Source organism: Vigna unguiculata, chromosome 11, assembly GCF_004118075.2.
Source record: "Vigna unguiculata cultivar IT97K-499-35 chromosome 11, ASM411807v1, whole genome shotgun sequence".
Lineage (NCBI taxonomy): Eukaryota > Viridiplantae > Streptophyta > Magnoliopsida > Fabales > Fabaceae > Vigna > Vigna unguiculata.
This window is the reverse complement of record NC_040289.1, coordinates 30,935,473-30,963,342: the sequence shown is the minus strand read 5'-3', so window position 1 is coordinate 30,963,342 and position 27,870 is coordinate 30,935,473. Positions and strand designations below refer to the sequence as shown.

The following is a 27,870-nucleotide window of genomic DNA, read 5'->3' as shown; positions in this document are numbered from 1 at the left end:
TTTTAATTTTAGAAACAAAAATAATTAGTCACTGTAATAATCAGTTTATAAAATTATAAATTATTGGTTACTAAAATAGTCACTTTTATAAATAAAAATTATAATATCTTAAATTTACAACAATTGTATTCTTTAAGTGTTTTTTTTTTTAAATTAAAATAATGATCTATAATAAAAAAATCATCTTTAAAATAAATAAATCTATCTATAATAAAATTGTAAAAATAATTTATATATTTTATTATTTTTATTACCATACACATATATTTCCACTAATTAATCTGAATAGTTTATTTTTATTTTTTTACTTTTTAAATATAAGTACGAGTAAAATAGAAATATTGAATATAATCTTTTAAATCTTACTAGAAAAAATATATGTACTATATCACTTTTATCCTATGATAATAAAAAATAAAATTAATTTTTATTATTAAATTTATCAAAAATATAAATGGGGAAGTAAGAATAAAATGAATCGTTTTTATAATTTTAAAAGTGAAAACACATGTGCTATATGTGTATACGTCTGTTTCCTTTTTTTTGATAACAAAAAGTTAAAAAAAATATATATTTTTATTGTTACGGTAAAAATAAATTGAATAACTTTTACAATTTTATTATAGATAATTTTTTTAAAATAATTTTTAAATGTTTTATAAATCTTTAAAGGAGAATGAAATTTGTATATATTTGAAATTTTGGTACATTTTAATTTCAAACTTTAATAGTTAATGAATATAATTTTTTTTATTTTATTATATTAATTTTATTTAACGTGTCGAATACCTTTTATATTAATATTTGAATATTTATATTACTTCATACGTTTTCGTGTTGTTGTCAACAGGAAAATAACATACATATTTAATCCTAACTTTTTATCTATTTTGAAAGAGTAGTTAAATTTAAAAGTTGTTGAAAGTAAAAAAATAAATTATTTAAAAGATAAAATTAGTAAAATAATTATCATAATTTAAAAAAAATACCTAAAGGTAAAACTGAAAACAACGTGTATACCAAAAGAAACTATCTCTTTTATATAATAGCATAAATAAATTAAAAATAGGTAGTTTTTTTTTTTTGGAAATAGTTACTGATTAAGAAATTCAATTCGAAAATTAGAAGGGTAAAATAATAAAATTAACGTTTATAAAAATGAATCTTCTTTTTTATATTAGTTATAGATTATAAAAATATATAAAAGTGAAGGCAAGTATAAAATGAATAATTTTATTATAAGTAGATAAATTTTTTGCAGGTAGTTATTGAATTTTAAAAAACAAGTTTCAAAATTAAAAGGATAACATTTGTATTAATAAATACACGAAAATAGCAATAAATTTCTTGATAACAGTTATAAATTCTAACCTTGTTTCCTTTTTTTATTTTTAAAATATAATTAAAGATAAATAGAAATACTGAATATATATATATATATATATATATATATATATTTAAATATTTTTATATATTCTTTCTCTTTTTATTTTTAAAATATGATTACAGATAAAATAGAAACATAAAATGTGTAGAAGAGAATCTACATATTGTCATAAAAAACATATAATTAAAAAATGTTCACTTTATAGAAAATAAAAAACATTCAAATTCATAAAATAACTACTAATTGATTGTGTTTAAAATCAGAATCCAACACAAGCATGAAAAACCATTTCCATAAAAACAGCTATTCAAAACATCTTATTTTAATTGGGTTATTGTTCACATTACTTTGAAGTGTTGAAACAAGCAAATAAAAAACTAAATGGAAGCAATTATGTTTTTAACAAATGTACGAACCCTAAAAGTCGCAATTTGTTCTTATATCTGTACTGGATGAGCTTTTACATAAGTTGATTCAATTATTGATGGTTTAGTGAAAGCGAACGCAAGAAGAAAGACGCAGGAATAGATCGAGTATTTTGTTAATAAAAATATAAGCAAAGCTGAAATAACTAACATGTAAAGGTACTTATCTCAAACAATGTTTTTCTATATATGCACAACTAACCTTCTTCTATCTTAATGATTTGGTTTGACTCAAAACTAGTCAAAAGCCTAGAAAAACAAATCCAGTATTAAACAAAGCGCGAAAAGTGTGTAATGATATGGTAACTTATGAAATAATCTTTCTGGAAGAAAACATTTGCAGGTGCCATGTTATAGAGCTGCCATCATTGTCCCTCTCGCAGCATCACGTTTCAAAACTTCAGCCTTGCCACTGCCGCGGAAATACATGTATACTTGCTGCAATGCAAATATCAAATCAAACAGTCAAACAAATAATATCTCAAGTAACTTCAACGCAATACCAAGTTGACGTCATAATATGATAAAAACCTGTATAACCCAGATGCTCAGCACCGACTCAAGACAGAAAAATCCGAACCCAATAAAGTAGAATATCTGCAATTCACCACCACAAGTAAACATCATTTCCATTTCCATGTAAATTTGTCATTCTGGTACGGAGACAAACATCTTCATAAACACTTTTAGAATAGAAAATGAATTTCTCCGCAAACTTAAATTAATTTTTGCATGAATAAAATTGTAGAACCTCTACATAATTTTTCTAAATTCTTATTTTAAATTTATGCATAAACTAATTTTAGTTTATTGAGAAGTTCATTTCATCTTTTTCTTCTTATTTTTTTTCCTTGTAAAAATATTTCTGCAAAAGTTTGTCCAAATATGTATACAAATGAAACGTACCCCAACCAATGCATTATCGCCCAAGACGTCAATCGCAGCCAAAATACCCCTGCCCACATCATAAAATGTAACCATTAGTATGAGTAGAAGTGGAATAAGAATAATAAATGTATTTGTCACACTAATGATCCACAACAAGGTCATCAGAATTTATTGATGATTAAGATATAGTATATGGATGAAACACCACACGGGAAATTAATAAGCTCGAGACGCTAAAGTCATCCTTAGCGATTCCCTTGCTTCCAGAAGATCATATCAGTAAAACACTAGTTACAGAAGAAAATCTGTTTGAAAAAATTATCCCGTAGATTGAAAATTAGGACACTAACGTCAGAGATTTTCCTTTGAAGATAATTGGTGGAGCAACTGCAGCGAGAATGCAGAAGCCAATGTGAATCTGTTAGAGGGAAAGGGAAAAAATGAGCGCGTAACGAAATTAGAATAGAACTAGCGAGACTAAAGAAGGAAAACACATAAAGACTTGCCATGTAAATCAAGAAAAACCAGCCAAATTTCAGAGCACTGTCAGTCCTGTAACACAAGATGGCACACAATTATAACAGCAACAAATTGTAACAAAACAAAAAATCACTAATAAACTAACAGAAATTAGAAAATAGAGTGATTTCTGTTCATGATAAGCATTTGCATATCCATAATTTTCATGTGATTTGGAAGATGTTATGCATCAACAGACTCCACCCGCCTCATCCATCCATCTCACCATTTCCCCCACACATTACCTAGGCGCAAACTAGCAATAAAAAATTTATGCTCGTAATTCAGCTATAGTTTAGCTTCATAGATATCTTCTGCCTCCTTTTTATTTTTTCAGTTTAGCCAATAGGCTCAAAAACTTCTTTAACACACATCCCTACTTTAAACTGCAGAAATTGCATAAATATAATCTAACACTACCTCATAGCACGATAAAGAGGGCGATACCACAACACATAGGATCCTGGAACACCAGAAATACAATATATAATCGCAAGAAACCAGATGGTTGGACCTACAAGGAGAGACAAGTTGTAAATTAAGCATGACTAAACAAGATTGATGCATCAATATCCAGTTGCAGTACAAACCTTCTCCTTTGATCCAAGCAGTAGTAACTGCCACAATATTCCATACAAGACACAGAACCAAACCTGCAGATATTACAAAGTTGAAAAAGCTAAGCCTCACGAAGTAAATACATATAGATAATTAAAAATGCAGAAATACAACTGTAAAGCAAAAATAATGGAAGACATTACCATATAATTAATAACAATAGCAAGTCTAAAAATTCAAATAACAATAAAATCAAATCAAAACACCACTAAGTTCAGTTCAAGAGATTAAATAATGACAAAACATACAGCTTAAAATAACAGTTGTCATTGAGATTGCTGGAAAATAGGTGATCAAGTGTCCCAGATGTACAGAGAATAAGCATGAGTAGAATAGAAAAAGAAATAAAGAAAATGGAGAAGGGTGATGCCACTAAACAAAGAAGAAATAGAAGATAGAGAAACAAGATGACCTTGTAGTGGATGGCGGCAGTGTGTTGGCAGCATAGGGTGTCATAGGGGTAGGTTATGTTTCTACTTTTTCATTTGGCAACCCAAACTTTTTCAAATAATAAAAAGAAACTGGGCGGACTAATGCATTGGGTCAGGTGTATAACCCAGAATAAACCAAAGAGAAGAGAAAATCAGGGTTTACACACCCTGAGACAGGTCGTGCTGACCAAAGGCTTCTTTCTATGTAGCACAGGATTGCCATGGCCGCTCTGAACCCAAGATGGGGACTAAGTGCCATCACAGAAAACACAATCCACAGTCATGTTGTGACAGCCTATGAAAAGTCTGCCCATCAAATCTGCCATGGCCATTTTTCAATAACACTGATTCTAATTAAAAAAATTATGAAACCTGTGGAAACCACTTCTAAGAGATTATCTAAAATATCATAGTGATATACATTTCAAGTGAAATGGTGGAGGGACACTTTCGAGGTTTTATAGGTTGAACAGGGGAAGATAGAAGCGTACATCTCCCCACTAAAAGAAAAAGAAAGAAATGAAATGTTAGTGGACATAAACCATATCTTGTACTTTATTTATATATTATTGCAACATTAACCATGAGTTTCCAAAGGGTCTTTAATTTTGTTGTGAATCATTGGAACAAATTATTAACCGAGTTAAAAAAACAACAAATTAACTGAATAAAAAGAAACAAAATATACACAAGACTATAGTATTTTGAGAAGACAAAATCTACTAAAGTAAAACTCCTTTCAAGATGAAATATATATGAATTTTAAACCATACTGATCTCTTGAAATGTCCATCAGTGCGGCAGACAAGGAATGCTTAACAATTTCAATAATTTCTGTGATAAGATAATTCATTTAGAAATTGATGCAATTGATTGCACTAGCTATATGCCAATGCCTATTTTACCTAGAACTGAATTACATGTCATCAAGTGAGTAGCAATATGACTTCACACATTCTAGAAGACAGTTCTGGAATTCAACATACCCAACCATGTCGAAAATGCAATGTATTGGGTCCTTTGAAGATGTATTGGTATTTCCTTTCCAATGTCATGATGAATGATGGGGAAAAAAGGTGGCCAATTTTTCTCCTCTATAACTATTCCAGCTGCAAGTAAAAGAAGAAGTTAAAACACTAAAATAAACACTCCAACTGATTTTAATAAGAATAGATGAACCAAAGTACCTCGTGCTATGGCATCTTCCCTTCGTTTTAGTTCCTACAGAGCATTACAAGAGAATCAATTTCTAGATTACAGCAAAAACTATTATAGCATAATGGCTAAGTCAAATTCATAACAAGGTTAATTAATGTACTGAATAAGATTCTCAACAGAAGGTCGACAAACAAATACTAACACTAAAAATAAGAAAAAATGGCCACTGATAACATAATTGACCTAAGTTGCCCTTCCTATCAATTAAGTCCCTGATGCTAACTTAGAGTCTATAGATTCATCATATATTTTTGCATGTATATAATATAACAAATATAATATTGAATCTGACAAACCAAGTTTTTAACTCAAGTACGTTGTGTACTTGGTCTTAAAGATATCAGATGAGAAAACAAGATGAATCACCTGTTCCCTTCTTTTCAAGTCAGCTTCTCTAGCTTGAAGTTCCTTCTCCTTTGATTTGATGTCCTAAAGTTAGGAAGTGCAAATTAAATCTATAGTCTACAATAACATTGAGGAACATGGTTTTGATATATATTTCAAAATTTTCATAATCACCCTACCTTGGAGCTATCAAGGGGGATGTCAATATTTGCTCCACGATCATAAGGCTCTGGAGGAAGGGGAGAGAGCTTTGAGTTTGCAGCGGGAACACTTCCAGAATTCTGTAAATTTAGAAAAAGAATGTACAAAGTTAATACAAAGACTTTTTTTCCTCTTCCTTTTACATATTATGTTTAAACGGAAACACAGAATTTTTAGAAAATGAGCCTCAAAGAGACCGTAGGAATAAAAAGGACACAAAATAATCCTGCTGACAAATTATCAGAAAAGAACATCATATAATAGTTTTGCATCAATCTACATTAAGTGATCCCCCCAAATGGAAAAGGAAAAGATACAGACAAAATACCAAAAATGAAAACCATAATATAATAGCAGTGTACTACCACAAACTGGTTCCCAAATTTCATAACAAAAAACACCATAACATATTCTATTAGTAAGTCCGCCCAAAATTTAACACTTGATCATTTGGTTGTAGACTTGTATGACCTACTTTGCAATCAAAACAGGGAAAAAGTCTAGGCCAACCAAGAACACTTTAAGATACCTTCCAAGGAAGCCGGGAAAACTTTGCTTCTTAGCCCCTAATGCAAACTTTGTACGGAACAAATTCTTTCCCGTCTCCACCTCAACAAAACCCTCACTCAACTACTACATTAAATAAGCAATGGACTACAGAGAGTGACCTGAGAAGCTGTGTTTTGACTTCTCTGCTACCCAAAATGTATCAGGGGATCCTAACAGAAGAAATAGGGCCATTATGGTTATCCACAAACTCTAGCTATTTCATAGTCCTCATCATAGGCTATAAAAAGATTAGCAAATCTCAATTCAAATCAAGAAATTCCATAGATATCACATCTGCCCTTCCAAGTTAGTAAACCCTGTCCTCAATTCCTACTTCATTGCTGATGACTGAACATGACTCTTCAGCCTCCTGACTATCTTCAAATGCCCCCCATTCAGTGGACTCTTATACCTTACATACTATTGATACACCTATTCCTCACAAAAACGAAAACCCATCCTTAAATCTAGAACCTTCATCCACAAATCATCACTTTCATGCAACAAGGCGAATATCTCCGTGCCCTTTCCCCGAGAAGTTCAACACTAAGATCTCAAAATTTTCACGTCCTAGTTTCCCCACTTTAAATGGAAGAGTCATCTTGACAGACAACTAACCAAATGAGGCTGAATATTTCTTTCCCTCTCCCACACGAAATTAGTTCCTATCATCATACCCCTAAAAAGCTCCATAGAAACAGAGTTGCCATTAGTGTATAACTTTACAACCTATTGCACAGAAGTGTCTTCAAATCCCATTGTTTTAGCCGATAATAACATTCTTTTAAGTGAGAAATCATAAACACTTGAAAACATTGTACATTATGAAAGAGACTTATCACTGAATTCTAGAGTCCATTTCAACTTTTTAGTATTCTACAACATGTAAATCTTCAGTAAGTCAACAGTGACAGTTATCACCCTTGCACTGTTGCACAATTAAAATACAGAGGATACATATCAAAAGTTAACAAACATTGATTCATTTATTTGTTTAAAAAATATTTAATAAAACAGTGTATAAATGCATCAGTCACGTTTACAGGAAAAGGCAAACTTACAGTGGTATAAAATGCACCTCCACCATAACTTGACCCTTTTCCTTTAGCATGTCCATCCTAATACCAATAATAAAAAGGCAAAATGCTTCAGTTCTAAATTAATAATCAAATAAGCAAGACTACAAGAACTCAGTATATGAGGTAGCACTTTTGCAAGTTCAAACCAACAAAAGCAACAATCATGGCATAGTTAGAAGAACATGTTTCATTTAACAATCACTAAACAAATCATCAATAATTCAATAATATAGAAAAAAATTATGAGAATACTTAATAAATACTTAATAACAGCATGTTTCCTCCCAAGAAGACAGAATCAGCCCAAAACGTGAGTTTAGCCTTTCTGGATATCAAGAGATTTACATATCCTTTATCTTGTGCGAGGGAGAACTACTAGTGTAATTGGTAAAATGCTTTTTTTTTTCTTAGTTAGATTCATGACTTTCTCACATTAAGCTGTGAGGGCAAGCCTTGACGCAGCAGTGAAGTTGCCCTTTGTGACTAGTCAATCACGTTTGAACCCGAAAATAGCATTTTTCCAAGGCTAGGGAAAAAAACGGCGTACAATGACTCTTCCACATCTTCCTAAAGCGAAGAGTCTTCAAACCATCAGGGTACGCTAATTTTTTAGCACGAATTTTCCTTTTATACAAATCTAGCTGTTGGCCCGATATACTCGGTTTTTTTCTGACCGAAAAGATATTTAACATCATATGAATACATTTCAAAACTGTTTTTTATTTCGAAAGATAACAGTAAAGTTCAAATAAAAAACAATTGTTAGATTTTTCAACGGAGAAACATCAGCAGGAAGGAAAACGATACAGTTTCACATAAGCAAACATAATTACAAATCAATTACATTATTTAGCCGGCCAAAAATTAATCCCGACAGAACCACTGTTAGCGACGGTTCGATCTCTCAAATCCCCAAACCAAACAAATTCAACAGCATTCCAAAAAAGAATCCACCGTTAAGAAAAAAAATCAAGTCGTTCAGCCTAAGACAGGTCCATCAACCAGATCGTAAAATGGAAACGAAAACCGCTAAAATTAAAACTAAATAAAAATCACGATCCGCATGCTTCGCAAAACTAAGATCTTATCCACTCAACCCTCGCTCTCTCACTGGATATCTCCGCAGTTCAGTTATCAGTAGTAACACATCCGAAAATTTCCGAACGATACATAAGGCGTTCGTTGAATTGAGGAACGATCTGGAGCAACGAAACGGATCTAGGTATAGCGAAGAGCGACTGCGAAGAAAGAATTAGGCAGTGGAAAAGCGAATGAAAGGAGGTTAGGGAAAATGAATACTAACCGCAAAGGGATTAACCTCGACCTCTTCTTCCTCGAAGGGATTGGGATCGTAGCGACTCATGAATCGGAGCGAAAGAGAGAAATGGATGCGATTGTTAGTGCAATGTGCGTGAGAGAGTGAGAGAGTGACAGACAGAGAAGAAAGCCTTGTAATCTACGGCTTCCTCTCTTTCCGATTCTGTTTGTTTCTGACAAACTCCACAAACGAAAAGAAAAATCTGCATGCGTTCTTTTAAAACCATCTTCTTCTTCATCACCTTTTAATTTTTAATTTTTTTTTTTGGTACAAAACTTTACTTTAATATTCTTTTCAGGGAATCCGTTATTTTATTCTTACGAATAGGTATTTTAGAAAACACCTTTGTCTTTTATTTCCTTTTAAAAAATGATTTTAAATATTTTATCAAAAACAAGCTTTTATTAAAAATTGTGGTTATGTGGCATCATTATCATATACGGTAGTGTTTCTTAAACTTTACTTTGTTGTTGGAACATACACGTTGAACTTTAATTTATTTAAATTATACTTTTTTTTTAAATTAATATTTTATACTTTAATTAAGTTTTAAATTTATCTTTTGTACAAATAAATAGACTTCTTTATAATTTTATCTTAAATTAACATTTTTTTCACGTACTTTTTTTTGTTAGTTTAAATTTTATTTTACCTTAAAATTAAGGTAAAATACTAAGAAAAGGAAAAATTAATAGCTTATTCAACTTTAATGTTAATTGGTTATTATCATTTTTCTTGCATTTCATTCTTTCATATAATTAATAAAATATTAATTTAAAAAATTATATGAAAACAAAAAAGTAAGTATCTTTTAATCTTTACTTTCGGAAAAGGGCTTATAAAATTAAATAAAATCACTGAACGATTGAGAATTATATATATATATATATATATATATATATATATATATTTATTGTGTTTAATCTTAATCTATTATAGGATATTATTATAAAAAAAATAAAATTTAAGGATTAATTGGATGGAATTAACAGTTAGGTGTGCATATGTTAAATTTAAGAATTAATTGAGACAAAATTTAAGATATTTATTTATAAAAGTGACACAAGGTTTAAGAATTAATTGGATGAACTAGAGGATTGAATCTGTTTGTTTCGAATTTATACTTGATCTCATGAAAGAAAATATTTTATTGTAAGAATTTGTTTAAACTAATTCGTGTTTTACTCTAAAGAAAAGAAAAAGAAATAGGTATATATCATATGGCGGATCTCAAGTCTTAAAATTTGGAGGGATCAAAATAATATATCTAAAATTTATATATCTCTTAAATAGTTGTTGTAAAACTTCTCTCTTACAATTATAATTATTTAAATTCTAAAAAAGGTTTTCTCTATCCTAAATTAAAATTCATATATCTCCCAAATGGTTAATACTAAACACTTCTCTTACAACTATAATTCTTTGAATTCTAACAAATGTTCTCTTTAATTCAAAAATTGAATTTTTAGTATTATCTTTTAAAGTATGTGAAATATTCAAAATATGTGAAGTAAAATCTATCTTGTTTTCTCTCCCAAAGAGTTAATATGAAACTCCTATCTTACACTATAATTTTTTGAATTCTAGAAAATGTTCCTTCTAATTCAAAATTAAAATTCATATATCTCCCAAGGGGTTAATACTAAACTCCTCTCTTACAAATATAATTATTTGAATTCTAAAAAAGGTTCTCCATAATTCAAAAATTGAATCATTAGTATTATCTTTTTAAAGTATGTGAAGAATTCAAAATGTGTGAAGTAAAATGTATTTTGTTTTCATCTTTATTGTATCTTCTCTTATCATTCCTAAACAATAATCTATTTTTTATTGTTCATCTATATACCTATTAAAAACAATAAAAAAATAATTTATCAAAATTTAATATAAAATTAAGAGATGTAATTATTAAAAGAAAAAAATCTATAATAATCACGTCACAAAACGGTTGTGAAAAAATATATAATACATATAAAAAACTCATAAGATAAAAAAAATACTGAACTAAAATTTCTCTACAAGAGAAAGTTATATTTTTATTATAATATATGAGAAATTAGAATAAAAAAAATAATTTATGTCTATCTAACTTAATTTTTTTTACAAACAAAAAAATCACATACAAAAATAGAAGATAAATATAATATATAATCAAATCATAATAAAAAAAACATACAAAATATTTTTATAAATTTGTTTATTCTTTATTACTTAATTTTATATTTTATTATTTATTAACATTAAATATTATAATTTATAAAAAAATAAAAAAAATTATAATTTAATTTTCATAAATAAAATATATTACATCTTAATTTAAAAAATAATATTTTTTTGGGGGGTCATAGTCCCTGCAGATCAAGATCCGCTTCTGGTATATATAATATAAACTCGACATAATTACATAAAACTATTTTCAAGGTTAAAAAAGATTTAAGAATAATTCAAAAATAAAACAAAAAAAGTATGAGTATTAAAATATACTAATATATTGTTAGTGCAAATAATATTGGACTCGTTAAGGTTGAACATAATTAGTCCTAAAAAATTTATTCACGAATTTTGATTTTTAAAATCAGTTCTAATAGTCTTCATTTAAAATTCATGATTATTTTAGTTTGAATGACTTACATTTTTTGTTATAAAAAGTCATGTTTAATTTAGACATATCTTTATTAATGTTAGGATTTTAAGGGTAAATTGGTTTCATATTAAGAATGAATGAGTATCAAGAAGACTATATAAGAAATAAGATTCACACAGTGTTATTTTAAATTTTAAGATTTTGAATTAAAAGTGTTGTTTATGATTCAATGATACTAAATTTCTAGATTTTTTTTCACTGAAAAATTTAATAAAATAGTACTATGAACATGTATCGAACACAATGAGTGATTGAATCCAGTATTAAGATTTTTTTTTTGTTGAAAAATTTTCTGACAAATGTTTTAAGTAACCTGAGATTGTTAGGATTTAAAGTGAAATTTGATATTACATTAAGTAGAATGAACACGAAGAATACGAAATAGAAAAGAAGAGTGGTAGAATTATTTTGTCTCAATGTATTTTGAAAGTAATTTCTTTACTTTATTATATAAAATATTTATGATTTATTACTATGGAATTTTCATAATAAAAAAAACTTAATTATTAATATATTTTTTATAGTATTTAGCAAATTCACATAATTTATATCTAAATTTAATATTATTACTTTAAGTTAGAATGTGTAATATTTTATAGTTTGGTAAAGTTGTCATTTTTTTTATTATTAATATATTATACTTAAACTTTTTGTATTGACATGTTAGACTTAATTTCATACAAGATATTGTCCCATATAAATTTTATTTATTAGGGTCAAAAGCCAAACCATGAAAGATGTATAATTTGTCAAAAACGGAAATTTTGGGTGCAAAATGTTCTAAAAAAAAGCATTGAAAATGAAATGCATATACTTCACCTGAGATTTGTTTAACTAAGGTTAACTTTTTGGCTTGTATGGTGATGAATTAGCCACTAAAAAATAAAAAATGAAAACTCTTGCATTTCATCAGAAAGTGATGAACACAAATAGTAAGATTTCTCTTTGGGTGCATTAGGACCTGTCAATTCGATTTAACACGATACGTCACGTAGTTCAAATTATTTATCTCAATATTTAATCATCCAACACATTGCAGCAACCATCAGCCAAATTTGCTTTTGATAGTGAAATCTAGGTTAAACTTTAATCAATGTGATGTCCTTCAAATTACTCACTTAAATATAACATCTAATAACTGTTTCTATATAATAATAATAATATCATTAATTATATTTACAAGTGTTTCCGTTCAACCAATTCATTCAAATATTTCAATTTTTTATTATTGTTTTCTTGTTTATTTATTTCATCAAGTGTGATTTTCACATAGACCTCATATATTTTCACCTTTCATATGTGAAAAAAAAGTATTTAAAATAACTAACTTAAATGTGGATTACGACTCTTGATTCAATTTAACCTAGTAAACAAACATTCGAGTTAAATTGGTCTATGAGTAAAAATAGTTTAAATAAAATAAAATATGAATGTTTTAATCATGTTAAAAAAATTATAAACAAAAAAATAAAGTTATTTAAATTGTTAAGGATTTGATTCGTCCTAGTCACATTAGCATAAAAGAGAATGCTACTTATTAATTTTATTTTTAGAGTAAATTTTTCTTTGTTCTTCTTTCTTTCGAGTTGATTGTCTATAAGGTGGTTTATATGTCTAGAAATGTGCATTTGTATATATAATTTGATGAATAGAGATGGGTTATATATATTTCATCATATATATGGTTATGGTTATAGACATGGTTATTGAGAGATTGTGATTTTATATGCTTATATAACATTAGTCTTACACATATAAGACCTTAGGCACCACTTTTACACCAAAATCTTAACGCAATGTTGTTATGGGTCTTTATTCTTATATAGTGTTTAACTTTGTCTTTTCTATCCAATGTGGGACTTTTGACTCACACTTGGACTATTCCCAACATCTTTGTTAATTTATTAATTTAGTATTATAATAATTTATTTTTTTAACGATTAAATTTTTTAATAAACAAGGTTAAGTTTCTTGTATTAAGTCGTGCATTGTTGGAGCTTTATTTAGAATTATAATTTCAACTAAGTTGAGTTAACTTAATTAACTTCATTTTAGTTGAGTTGGAATTGTTTGTAGGAGTGTGAATGAGAATTTGCTAATATTGTTTGTTGTTAAAAAGGAAAAGTATAACATTGAGTTAGAAAATAAAGGCATGCATGATGTATTTATTTTTGTTTGAACTTGAGTTTTGGAGTGATCAATTGGAAATAGAAGTTGTGTATCCATAATGTCATGTAAAACAAGTGTATATGAGAATCAATATTATGTCATTTTGGTTTAGACATTTTCAGTTTGATGACATTGTATGATTGTACATGTATGGGTTGAGATGAATATAGAATATTACTTTTGTTCTGATCTTGATTATGGAAGTAACCATTTTGGAACTAGAGTATCGAATTAGAAATCTTGTATTAGTGTTATTATAATATGCTAAACAAGTATACTATATCTTTGGAATGATGCTCGTTGAATATATGTTAAACAAATTATACTTGGTTAAATATTGATTTTTAGTTTTGGTGGTGCTATGAGTTATTGGTATTTTTTGTAAAAATAAGAGATTTATATTTAAGCTAAATATTTTCATTTAAGCAAGAGATTTTTACTCAAACAAATCTAACATTTTCTCTCATGCTTATTTTCGTTTAAAGAAGATATTCCCGACAACACAAAAATAAGACAAAATAAATCTAATATACTCTTGCTTAAGCTACATTATAACTCAAGTTATAGCTCAAGTTAGAAATCTTACTAATGAATCAAATTCCTTTTTTAATTTGACATTTATATGATGAAATTAAGTTATTTTTAAATTAATAAATGTTATGTATAAGTGTATAACACATTTGTTTGTGTATCATACTCGTCTGAATCTTGGTAACTCAAGCCTATTTATACTTAACACTCATGATCAAAGTGAGCACCACATCGGCTTGATCAAATTCATGTCGGTCAACCAAGATCGACATATGGAAAACATTGACTAAGTCGATTGGCTTAAAATTATGAATAAATAGATTAATCAGCTAAAAACTAATCCAAGTAATTAGTCATGTGGACTAGGCTAACACAATCTATGAGGTAACTATTACGTTCATTAATGACAACATTGATTACCTGCTAACACACTTAGCTAACTTGAGCGTCAAAACTTCTTTTGTAGTTCTACAAGCACAATTCCTATTCGACTATGAGAGGACAAGTACCATTGGAGATGACGAGTACCTTGTGCTTGGAGTTGAAATTTTTACAGATATATTTAGCTATATAAGAACAATTTGTTCCATTGATTGTCATCTAGACTATGATTTTAGATGAGAAGTTGATGAAAAGTTCTTGTAGGTCACAAGATATTAGTGTTTATGAATCGCTTAAGATTACATAGACAAGACATGTTATGTCAAAACATTCCATTACCAACAATTTAATTGTTCCATTTTTTATTTTTTTATATAAATTTCATTCATTATATAAGGCATTAATGTTAAGGGTTTTCAACATATTTGTTCAAAGAAATATCAAAATAAGAGAGGCAAACTGAATTAAAATAATCCAAATGAGATTTTTAAGATTTTAAAAGGAAAAAGTTTTTAAAAAATGTTAAAAGAGAGCTAAGCAAATGCAAGTATATTGATTAAGATTCAAAATGGCAAAAAAACTAGAAGAATAGATTGTAGTAATAGTAAATGGCAGAGAAATAAATGGCCAAAAGAGTAAATGAAAAGAAATTATTAAAGGAGAAAGAAAAGACTGCATACAGAAAAATAAATTTTAGTTAACCCTAATTTTCTCCGTCAATTTGTGGCTCTCTATATATCTCTTCCATACAATTTTCCACCAAATAATAATAAAGGTATAACGTATTTGTCACGTTGCTCTTTTAACGGTTTAATACACTTAACTAAGCTTAATTGTCATGTTAAGTAACAGTTCATTTTCCACGTAGTCTCTCATGTGGGTGTCAACCTATAAATAATTAATTTGAAAAATTCAATATTTACTGTGTTTTGATTAAGAACTTTCTAATTTTCATGTTTAAATACATTGGATTTAAATTGACACAATTTTAAATTATTTAATTTTTTAAAATATTTTGCATAGGTTAATTCAAATTTATCAAATTTTAATTTTTCTCGTTTGTATTAAGTATTTTAGTTACTCCTAAATGCATAAAGTTATTTAAATATCAAGCAATCTCAATTAGTATTAGTTTAGGGTTCAGGATATATGATTATATTTCGTCGTTTCATGGCCTGAATAACGTTATGATACAATAAATCATTAACATTGTTTCTTAAGTATTTTCAATAATGCAAGCAACTTATTTCATTTGATTAAATATCTATAACCAATCCATTTATTCTCATAATTAATTTTCAATAAACTTTAGCCTCTGATCTTCTTCAGTAGACAAAAGCTCTGAAAAACTCTTCTTAGTAGAAAAATAAAAAATAATCACATAATTAGTTTCAACCACTTTTGTTGAAGAATTTGAAGAACAAATGTAGAAGGCTAGATCAATAAAAGATAAAAGTGCAACAAAAGAATATGGAGAAAGCACATCATAGTCAAATCCTTATCATGATAATGAAGATATGTTAGAATGACGGAAACTGCCAATAAGACAATATGGATGAACCAATAAGAAGTGTTAGGCATAAAATGGACAAGAATATAGTAAAGATTATAAAGCAAAAACTCTTAAATTTGTGGGTCACACTGAATAGTAAAGATTTAAAAGCCGAAGTCATACAATTTTGTCGGTCACAACCAAAGATCAAGAAGTTAATTGTAATAGTATATCAAATTTGTGGGTGGAGGCAAGCCTGAACTTGTAAGAAAATTATTTGAAAGATCTTTCTCTCTTTAATAAAAGTTTGAAGTTTGATGTATTCAACAATATTTATTGATTAGCTTTCATCTATCCAAGAATTAAGGTGTCAATGATTCGTGTTTTTAAGAAGTAATTTTAATTTTGATATTTTTAGAGGCCAAACAAGAAGCATTACACACTTAAATGTATCATAGAAGGGAAAATGACTTAGTTTTATATTAGTGATTAACTTTAAAAGTTAATATCTTTAATCATGTTTATGTTACTTAACACATACAAAGTATAGTTAATTCTAGGTTTAATAAAGTTTTAAGTCTTAGATACTTTTAATTTAACCTCTATTATTTTTTTTATTGAGGATTAAAATTTTTTATATTCTTTAACGTGAGAGTAAATTTCACATTGGGTAGAAATAAAAAAAATTTAACGTCAAAGAAAAATATTTATATAGTCATTGTGTTAAGGTGTTGAATTGATGCAGTGTTATTATGTTTCATCAATACTTCTCTTGAAACACAAATCATCTATAATCTATAACAATATATAAAGATGATTCCCTCTTTTGTGTTCACATTTCATAATACCAATTATACCCTTTATAATATAATTATTTATTAAATCTTTTAAAATTAATGGTTACTTTTACCTATTTTTTATAAAACGGTTTTTCTTTTTTCTTTTTTTTATTCATCAATAATTATTCTCTATTCATTTCATTTTATTTTTAATAAATATACATTTATTTTATATATTAACTTAATAATATTATACTGTTATCATCTACTAATATAATATCATTCATATTTCAAAAATATGTACACACAAGCGCGATAACGTATGTGTTTATGCTAGTTATTAATTATTAATTAATATATTAAGAATATAAAGAAGATTCTCTCTTTTGTGTCCACATTTTATAATATCAATTCTATCCTTCACAATATAATTATTTATTAAATTTTTAAAATTAACGGTTAATTTTATCTATTTTCTATAAAATTGTTTATCTTTTTTTTTATTCATCAATAATTAATTTCTCTGTTTATTTCACTTTATTTTTAATAAATATAAATTTACTTTATATATTAACTTAATATCATTACACTATTATCACTTACTAACATACTATTATTCATAAACATTTTTAATACTCAGCCTAAAGAGTATACACTTAACATGAGCCACATATAAAACTTGCCCGATTAGACAAATAACTTTGTATGAGGTGTAATGTTGTGGACCTTTTAAGTAGGATATAGAAGCATTTCATCTAATTTCCTACAAGTACATGGTTTTTCTTTTTCTTCTCTTATTTGTTGATTTGAGTGGCCATGATTTGAATTAATATCCATGCATACCTAATACCCATTTGAGTCTAAGTATTTATAATGATAACTTTGAAAATGACCTATATCAAATCTTAGGTACGAGAAAGAATATGTGTTGACCGAGACGAAAAAACACTCTTGATTAATCCAATTGGCTAATAATTATCCTACATGGAATTCTAGATTCAAATCCCATTGCTTCTGTTGTATAGAAAATGTTAGATCTGTAATTAATATTTTATTTAATGATTAAATCTTATAATATCCAAACTTTAATTAATCAATATTTTATTTCATTTTTAATGTTTTTAAGCCAGAAAAATAATTTCTTATTTTCATGATCTGGAATTTTAAATTATATATCATATCAGCATACTCTAATACCCTAATAGAAAACTACAGAACTTGAAACTTATGACTTATATATAATCCCTGAAAACAAAGATATCCTAACGATATCTAAGAAATAAAATTCAAAGAACTTGAAAACAATTATTTTGCACCTAAAATTAATAAACTGTGATCTTTGAAAGAGAAAATGTAACAATTCATCTATCAATAGATCAAACGGGCACAAGCACAAGCACAACTAAACAATAGATATAATTTTGAAGTGTACAAAGAACAATAAATATCAAGTTACAATGCCTATCTGATTTGGTACAAATGATCAACAATTTTTATTGTGAAGGATGAAAACCTAAAAACCACAATTTGGAAACAATTATGAAATAAATGGGTTAGTTAGCACACCTCTACAATACTAACATGGCAATGGTCTAATCAACTATGAAATTATGAGATACGATGGCTACAGATACAAGTGTTGATCACAACAATTCAATTCTCTTATGTTGATAGGACAAAAACTCCTGCTAGAACTTGGCATTGAATGTTGAATAGGTTAGTAGGAAATAATGAAGCATGGAGACAACTAATTGGGCTCCTCAGACATGAAATTTCTACTAGTTGAAATTCATCAAGTGATTCTCTGCACATTATGATTAATTCACAAACAAATGTCATCACCATTCTCATTTTTCATTTGATTCACCTTGCTGAGACTCCTTCTTTATCATATTTAGTAAGTATAAGACAACCTCGGACATTGCTGGCCTAAATTCTGGCTCGGACTGCATTACATTACATTCAAGGAAAAAAATTAATTCCATAGAATAAAGATGAAATAAATAAGCTAACAATAACTGGAACTTAAACTTCACGTAGATAATCAATCACCTGAAGGCATCTAGAGATAATGTCTGCAAAATTTGACAATGATTTTGCTGGGTAATTTCCATTCAAAGCAGGATCAACCATGTTCGATAAGGCTTCAATATCATGAAGTTGGGGAACTGCCCATCTGGCCAGAAATTGCTCACCCCGGGGACGTGTCCTGTGGAGGATGTTCCAAACAATAACTGAGCAAGAAAGTTAAACATATGACTGAAGTACTTTGATTACGATGTCGTCATTCTAACCTGTCGTGGGACCGACGGCCAGTCAAAAGTTCTAACATGATCACTCCAAAGCTGTACACGTCACTTTGATATGTGTATATTCCAGACTCAAATTCAGGAGCTCCATAGCCATAAGCAGTTAACAGGTTCCCCGAGAGCTAACAATACACAGAATACGAACACACTTATATCATGCAAACGGCATTGACATGCTTATTTAATGACAAGCTATTTAAGAAGAAATCTTCCTTCAGTAGCATGAAGTACATCAACCTAGTAAAATGTTTATCATGTCCCTCGTTGTGTTGAAAAAACTTTTACAATATCAAATGCTATCTTACCTGACTGACTGCTCCTGACGCTATTAATGGAGCTAAACCACAATCAGAGACCCGCACGGATAGATCATCATCAAGTAGAATATTGGCAGACTTCAAATTTCTGTGTACTACAGGTGGCTGACATAACTCATGCAGATATCTTGTTGAAGGACAAGAAAAATATTATATTCAGAACATCAAATTTTGTATCATAAAACATAAGTTTAAAAAATAAGTTCCCACCACACAGCATCCAAATACGTTTTTGCATAAATTATAGAAAATCCTATAGCTCTCTAAAGAGACTGAATATGAGATTTCTAAGTTTGACAAACAATGATTTGGTCAGCTACAAACAAAAACCTTTGAACCTATCATAAGCTAAAATAACAAGCTTGAGCAAATATTTTCTTCACGATAATAGCTACTTGACTTACTCTAAGGCTCTGGCTGCCCCAAGAGCTATTCGAATTCGAGTATTCCATGAGAGTGTTGTTTTGAAGTCATCGTCTGAGTGGAGCGCATCATACAGTGACCCATTACTGCAGTACTCATATATAAGAAGCCTCTGACCATGCTCGGAACAGTATCCAACAAGCTCAACAACATTTGCATGCCTAATTCTGTCAATACTATTAATCAATTCAAGAAATTCCTCATCCTTCTGGTTATCTGAAGCTCTCTTGTCCAGTTTCTTTACAGCAAGAAACTAACAATTTATAAAGGAAGTCAAGTGTCAGATATGCATGCAATGAAGTGATAACACAAAGATTATTTTATTGAGTAAGGAAAACAGATATCAGTAGTTAAAACTATGATTGATCAATATATGCATTTAGCCATTTACCATGTCATCCAAGAAAAAACTTCAAAAAATATTGAATAAACAATCTTATACCGTTGAACGTAGTTCAAGAATCATGGATGTAACAGAAACAAGTAATTGCGTTAGCAAGAGAGGGAGCCGTCAATACATATACCGCAATTGCATCTCCAGGAAGAGTAGTGCTTGTTTAAGATTTTTAAAATAAGAAAGTCTAAGTGTGTAAAATTCACATCACCATGCAAGAACAACCATCAGAAAAGAAACCACAAACAGCATTAATAAAAATTGCATACTACACTATATTTTGACATCAGGCTAGAAATGTTGAAACAAGAACAAACGCGAAGACAATGTCTGTTCAACTACAAAACCATTCGAGAAACTGCTAATGAAAAGGACAAAGTATCAACAAGAGAAACGTAGCATTATTGCAAATTCAAAGGTGATAAAAGTCAAGAAACATATGACATATTCAATGTAATTGATAAGCAACAATGCTACCTTGCCATTAGGAAGCTCAGCTCTATACACATTACCAAGCATGCCTCCTCCTATAAGATTTTCTTGAGAAAAGCTATTTGTATACTGTTGAAGGGATGCAATACCAAAAAACTTTGTAAAAGTAGGAACTGAACTTTTTTTGTGCGTAGTGACATTTGTTGCTCTGCGCGATGTGGCTGGCTCAACAGTCACCTTCTCAGTAGTAGGAGGTGGAGGTGGAGGTGGTGGTGGAGGAGGTGGTGGGGGTGGAGGGGGAGGAGGCATTGAATATACTTCTAGTGTACTAATATCTATCTCATGATCGCCTGGGTTTGGTATTGTTGCCATTCTTTGCACATCCTTCTCTTGCTCACTCCGTGGATTTGTATGTGGATTTGGAATAGCCGAGACTGTCCTGATCTCTGCCTGACGACCTTCTTTTGGCCTTGGATTAGCCCAGACTGTCCTATTCTCTACCTGACGTTCCTCTTTTGGCCTGGGAACATCCCCTACTGGTACTGATTTAATAAATGATAATTGTTTAAAATTAAAAGGTTTGAATTGGATAATCATTCCAATGAGTAATTAAAAGTTAGATAAAAAAAAATGAAGGACTGGATATATTTATTTACCTTTTTCAATTTGACTAGGTGGTTGGACTGAACTCCCATTACCCCTGGGCATTTCCCTTTCAGCCCCATACGCACCAATTTGATGCTTGGACCTTCTGCCATCCCGTTCTCTTCTGCTGCATCTTGGAATAAAGAGAATGAATCCTAGTAACAAAATAATGAACCCCAACACACTACCAATAGATATCCAAACCACCCTTTTTGTGGAATTTTTGGATTTCCCAGTGTGCGATTCATTTGCTGCAGCTGGTCCATCGGCCTGTTTAGTAGGTACACGGCCAGAAGATGGTGGTGACCCAGAGATGGGAGTTCCCGGTGGTGTCCCAGAAATAGGAGTTCCTGGTGGTGCTATTGCTGGGGAGCGAGGTGAAGAAGCCGGAGTTGTTGTTGTACCATTAACATTAAATGGGTTTCCAGCTTGCCTAAATAACAAATATATCACCTTTAAAATCTAAAGCTACAAAATAAATATATATACTTCAAAATCCAAATTCTGAGGGGACCAAAATCAATAAATAATAGAATAAATATCAAGCAAGAAACAAACACCTCACAGTCAAAGAAAAAATAGCAAGCTACAGGATAGCCGGATATGATAAGCCAAAACAAAACGTTAAGTCCTGCTATTGCTAACCCCCAAGTATTACTTTCAGTACAACTTAAACTACTCACATCTTATGTCATTTAAATGATCCAGAATCACAAACAGTATACCCCACTCAAGGTAATGCCCCCATAATAACCAATCTGAGCGCAACACAAGTGCATCTTACTTAATGCACAGTAACTATTACAAATTGGAAATGGTGTGTAACATTGACTCTTGAGACTAATCATAGATAATGTGTTTACTTTTCCTGGCCACTTAACTAGAGAAAAGCTGAACCACCTACTTCCATCTTCATCTTCCCATTTACTAATTCAAGGTATCATCCCATTTAAGCATAAAGAAGCAAAATACATAAAGTTCTTGATTTTTTAAGACTTTCACCTGAAGGCTGGGATGCTTAGCAACTTTGGAGGTATTGGGCCAGCAAACTGGTTGTTCTCAATATTCCTGCTCAAAAAGGGTAGAAAAGCATAAATTTCAGAGAATCAAGTAGTACTAAAATCAGAAAGATAGCATCTAACCCTATACACATTTTAAAAGGAATCAAATCCAAAATTAAAACAACTTTATAAACTAAATAGCAAGAGACATGGTTAAGAGAAGTACAAATCTTTCAGAGGAAGGTCTTGTAAGACATCAAGTGTCCCAGATAATTGATTGTTTTGTAAGCGTCTGCCAACAAGGAAATAGTGAGTTTGCTTGGCACAAAAAATAAGTCATAATTTGATCTTGCTAAGACAAAATACTAACAGGGTGGTCAGAGATGACAAGTTATCCATAGAAGAAGGCAATGCCCCACTCAAATTATTATGAGATAAATCACTGCACAATAGGTAATGCCTCAATCAAATATTTTAATATATAAGGAAGCAAAGAATCTTCATCCAAAAGAGCTAAATTAAATGGGGTCATACAGATTGATCAATTGCGTAAGTGACTGAAAAGCATCTGGTATTTCTCCAGTTAAGAAATTGTTGTTAAGAGACCTGAAAGGAGATAACTCAATATAAATTGAATGAACTTGCATAAAACTTAATATAAAACAGGAGAAGCAACAAACTCACATGTCTGTCAGTCCAGCCAAAGTGGATAAAGAGGTTGGAATACTTCCAGTAAACTGGTTGGCTGAAAGAAAACTGAAAATACAATCCATCACGCCTTTTTGCACAAATTGTTGGTAATAGCTAGTATCAGAGTTGGGTTATTTATTACATACAAGTTTCTCATGGTAACTGGCAAACTGGATGGAATATTTCCTCCAATGTTGTTGTTGCTTAGATCACTACCTCCAAAATACATAGCAAAAAGTAAAGAGGATGCAAAAGAAATTTATATGTACTACAAGAAGAATGACCACAGAAATACATGAGCAGGAAAAAGCAATAGATGCGCAAACATGTACACGTTCATGCATATGTGCATCTACACAGATAAATGAAGAACGAGAGAGAGAGAGAGAGAGAGTTATGTTTACATTACTGAGATTGAAACAAAAGTTGATAGTTTATCTCCCAGTTCTCCTCCCAAATTTGCACCATTTAGAACTCTGTGATATATAAGATGATAAGAAAACTTGTGATTATCTATTTTGTTCAGATTCTAATCAACATATCAACATGAAGCCAGAGTGATAACAATATAACATACATTTTTTGTATGAATGACCCATTACACAGAATGCCTTGCCACCCTTCTCCACATGGATCTCCTCCACTAGCAACCCACCCAGGAAGAACAGGGGATCCCAGTGCAGCATATAAGCTATTAATTGCAGCAACTGATACAATCAGAAAACTTTAGAACTCCTAAAGACTTCAGATATATGACATGACAAATCAAAAATATGTTGAAACAATAATTCATAAATATTCTGTTTGGCTACACGAATCACACTTCACCATTCAGCTCATTTAAAGACGAAAAGACCAATTATTAAACATTAATATTACAATCATCGTGTTCATTATTAAACATAATGCTAATTATTAAACATTAAATTAGGGACATTCAAACATAGCAATTAACTATACACTGAATAGCCACGGGAACACAAAGTGTAATTACTTCAGTTTTAAAGGGGAAGAAGGATATCAACCCCAAAGAATCATCTAAGAACACATGAAATCCAATTTGATCGTCATCATAGCAGAGAAGAAGATAGACTTCAACCACCATTGAAAAACACAATATTCAAAACAAAAAGAAGTCCCAGAAGCCTGCACTATCAACGGTCCACTACACCAGTGTGACCACCGAATCTACAGTCATTCACTAGGGAGACCATGCAAAATGCCAAATCTCAATATACCAAAAGAGTAAGAATCCTTACCATCAGTGGGATCGGTGACAGCACTTGAAGTGTGAATTGTGCAGATCAACAAGAATCCCAACAGAACTTGTCCACAGATCTTTACTCTCTGGCACTCCAAAGCAGATCTCTTCCAATCCATTGATCTCCACCACACCCTTAATCTTCAGCACACTCCTCTCAGTGAACCCAATCACAGAACCATCCTCTTAACTGAAGAAGAACCCGGTCAACTCCTTGAAGCTATTATCACCACTTCAACAAATCCAAAAATCAAACCTACCAAAAAGGTCCACATCCCATCCATTCACGCCGTAAATAAGCAAAACACACCACGAGATCAAAAGAAAAAACAATGCATACTTTGACACGAAGCATTAAACATGAAACAAAAATTAAAACCTGACAAATAAATAAAATAAAATAAAATAGTGAATTAGGCGAACTCACTAGTAAAAAGTAAATAAATGAAGAGCAAAAGAAGGTTGGCAAATGCAGAGAATTTGTTTTTTAGATTGTGCTATAAGAAGTAGTTACAATTGTTGGAGGAGTGGTGAAGAGAAACAAACTTGGCGTGTAAGAGTGATGAAAAGGAAGGGAACGTAAGCACACACAAGGCATTGCATCAAAAAGGGGAATTTGGCGTATAATAATAAACTGATAATTATTGTTAAGTAGTTGAAACTTGCGTAAAACCCTAACCTTTGTAAAAGAAGGAGCTGGGAACAAGGAAAAAGGCAAAGGCAAATTTGGAAAGGTACAATGACGAAGCTAAGAGCTTGGTCTGAAACTCTCTCTCTCTTCTCTGTCTCACTGTTCTGTTTTTCTCACTTCTATAAAACAAAGGAAAAGGTTGTGCTAAAAATGAAGTCAAGTCATATATATCCACTCTGTAAAGTTTTCAGAAAGCCAGAGTTATCTTTCCACGCTCTACGCCTTGGCGCGTGCACTCTCTTTTCTCTCTCTCCATTTTCTGAATAATTAAAATTTAAGATTATTGTAATTTCAATTTTCATTTCTTGCAAAAACCATGGAATATATCAATTCTTTTGAAGAAAAGTAATTTGATTCCAACCTTTTTATCTGCTTTGAAAGACCAGGGTCAGTTGCTTCTTCAAATTAGCATATATTCTCCCAATAAATAAAATAATAAATTATTGTCACAATTATAAATATCTTTTATTATTGTCGTTCCCAAGAGATATAGTTTTTTATTGTAATTTGTGTCTATGAAAGTTTGTTTAAAATATTTAATTCAGTTCTTGAAAACAATTTATTTAATTCAGTGATATATTTAGGATTAAATTTAAAAGCAGTTAATTAAATTAAAACAACCATTTATTACATGTTCAATGAATAATTTAATTTGATATGTGATTTACTTATGCAACGATGAATGTTGTCCAACATTATTTTAGAATAACTTTAAAAAGTATAAAATGGAAAACAAAAACAAAATTCTGTTTCACCTGTTGCAGCTGCACGTGATGTTAGAATTTATCAAGGTTCTTTGGAACATAATTTGCTACCTGTAATTACTTTCTACTTATTTGTTTATGGAAAGTTTACTTTAATTAATAAAATGCTAAAAATGTTAAATTTTACTATAAACAAATTAAAAAGTATGATAGAGTATATTAGTATTATTTTGAATATAGTTTACATTTCCAATCAACTCCTTTAAATAAATCTTTAACATTACTTTAAAATTATGGTTAAATAAGAATATTATGTTTCAAATGTCCACACACATCAGTATTAGGTACACTTAAATGTAATTTTATAATATTTTTATTGTTTTGGTTTAATTTTGTATAATTTGATGTTATAAAGACTCGCGTAAACATAGACGTATCTTTTAAATCATATTATATTTATAAACCATAATATTATAATGTTATTAAATTTATATGTGAAATAAATTTATATTTATTAAAAATAAAGTAAAATAAATAAAAAATATTAAAACATAATTATGGATGAGTAGGATAAAAAAAGAGAAAATATATAATTTTATAGAAAACATGAAAAAAAAGTCTTTAATATTACTCTAAAATTATGGTTAAATAAGAATATTATGTTTCAAACGTCCACACACATTAGTATTAGGTACACTTAAATGTAATTTTAAACTGTAACATTTAACTATAATAATATTTCTATGTAATAAATTTAAAATGTAGTTTGAAAATTAAAAATTTAAAACAAGGTACTATTAAAATAAAGTATACAGTACTGGTATAGAAATAAATGCAATAATAACAACAACCAATGAATGTTTAATAATGCATTGTCTTTGTTCAATGTTAAACTGTGTAAGAGAGCCATTGGTTTCAAAAAGATGACCTCACACGTGCTTTTACATGAATATCCACTTATATAATTGGTTGGATGCTGATTTTAATAATTGTATACAGCATTAAATTAGTTCTTTTCTACTTCTAAAATTGATGCATGATAATATTAATATATTTAAACTTATTTTAAACTTAAAATAAATAAGAAAAAACTTAGATACAAATCAATTTTAAGATATCAATAACTTATTTTATGAATAAGATGTCAAAAAGTTATTTTAGATAACATATTTTTTATTTTTGTTAATGAATTGTATAAAATGATTGGTAATCGAGTAGAACAAATCGTATAAGCAACTGTGCTTTATCTTTCAACACAAAACTCAAAAGGCTTTCAATAACCATCGATTTTCTTGAAACAATGATTGGTTTTGAGAATAGAAAAGAAAGAACAGGGTAGAAAACATGGTGGAAAGGGACAGGGACGAAATTAATCAACATAGTATATGATGATTTTTAAATGATGAGAACGTTATAACCAAATTTATATTAATCATGATCTTATACGAGAATATAAATAATCAAATACAAAATCTATGGACTGTACATTTCATCATCCGCGTGATTTTGCATGTATTTAATGTAAAACAATAACCTAAGCTTGTTCTTAATCAACCTAGTAATGTCATTGTTTAGCAAAAAACAATGTTATGTTTGTTGTCGTTTTCTTGTTTGTTTATTGGAATAAGAGTGTGCATGGCTTCAAAGAGTTGAAGCATGGGAAGAAGGATAAGTACTGAGAGAATTTCCAGGTCATGATTACGTGGGAAGAATAATTTCCACGTCGGAAATGAATAAAAAAAAAGAGAGAAGGAAAAAAAGAAAGAAGAAGGGAAAGTCAATTCCATAGCCATCAAGAACAGAAGTGACTGTTATATGATGAAAAGGAGAGAGAAAAAAAAAAAACTTAAAAGGTTGGCCATCTTTATCTCTTTTATGAGAACCAAGATGTCATTAATCACTAAAAAGAACAGTAAATTGGATTCTATGTGATGGACACTCTTTCGAAAACCCTACTCTCATGGCTTAATTACTTTCGTGTCCACTTTATAAAAAACAAATAAAATAAACTTTGGAGTTAAGGGTGTAA

General features: G+C 29.6%; 2 protein-coding genes across 6 annotated transcripts; both read right to left on the bottom strand.

Annotated features, from left to right (window-relative positions):
* Positions 1–1,912: 1,912 nt before the first annotated feature.
* Positions 1,913–9,230, bottom strand: LOC114170443 (secretory carrier-associated membrane protein 1-like). Its single transcript, XM_028055918.1, has 13 exons — positions 8,964–9,230; positions 7,643–7,699; positions 6,011–6,112; positions 5,853–5,915; positions 5,456–5,489; positions 5,255–5,377; positions 3,810–3,872; positions 3,640–3,733; positions 3,207–3,252; positions 3,051–3,118; positions 2,719–2,767; positions 2,344–2,409; positions 1,913–2,250 (listed from the first exon to the last, which is right to left on the bottom strand). The coding sequence occupies exons 1-13, from the start codon at positions 9,021–9,023 to the stop codon at positions 2,164–2,166; spliced, it is 912 nt and encodes a 303-aa protein (XP_027911719.1). The 5' UTR covers positions 9,024–9,230; the 3' UTR covers positions 1,913–2,163.
* Positions 9,231–18,369: 9,139 nt separating this feature from the next.
* Positions 18,370–25,272, bottom strand: LOC114169511 (protein STRUBBELIG-RECEPTOR FAMILY 3-like). 5 transcript variants are annotated; one of them, XM_028054686.1, is made up of 17 exons: positions 25,126–25,272; positions 24,445–24,702; positions 23,763–23,892; positions 23,590–23,661; positions 23,332–23,397; positions 23,180–23,251; positions 23,030–23,101; positions 22,866–22,937; positions 22,722–22,787; positions 22,497–22,562; positions 21,506–21,927; positions 20,895–21,391; positions 20,005–20,276; positions 19,589–19,727; positions 19,269–19,405; positions 19,027–19,183; positions 18,370–18,920 (listed from the first exon to the last, which is right to left on the bottom strand). In XM_028054686.1, the coding sequence occupies exons 2-17, from the start codon at positions 24,563–24,565 to the stop codon at positions 18,822–18,824; spliced, it is 2,460 nt and encodes an 819-aa protein (XP_027910487.1). In that variant the 5' UTR covers positions 24,566–24,702; positions 25,126–25,272; the 3' UTR covers positions 18,370–18,821. The 5 variants fall into 5 exon arrangements, with proteins under 5 accessions (XP_027910487.1, XP_027910489.1, XP_027910488.1 ...); XM_028054688.1 differs by lacking the exon at positions 25,126–25,272 and adding an exon at positions 24,961–25,081; XM_028054687.1 differs by lacking the exon at positions 25,126–25,272 and adding an exon at positions 24,874–25,078.
* Positions 25,273–27,870: the final 2,598 nt, after the last annotated feature.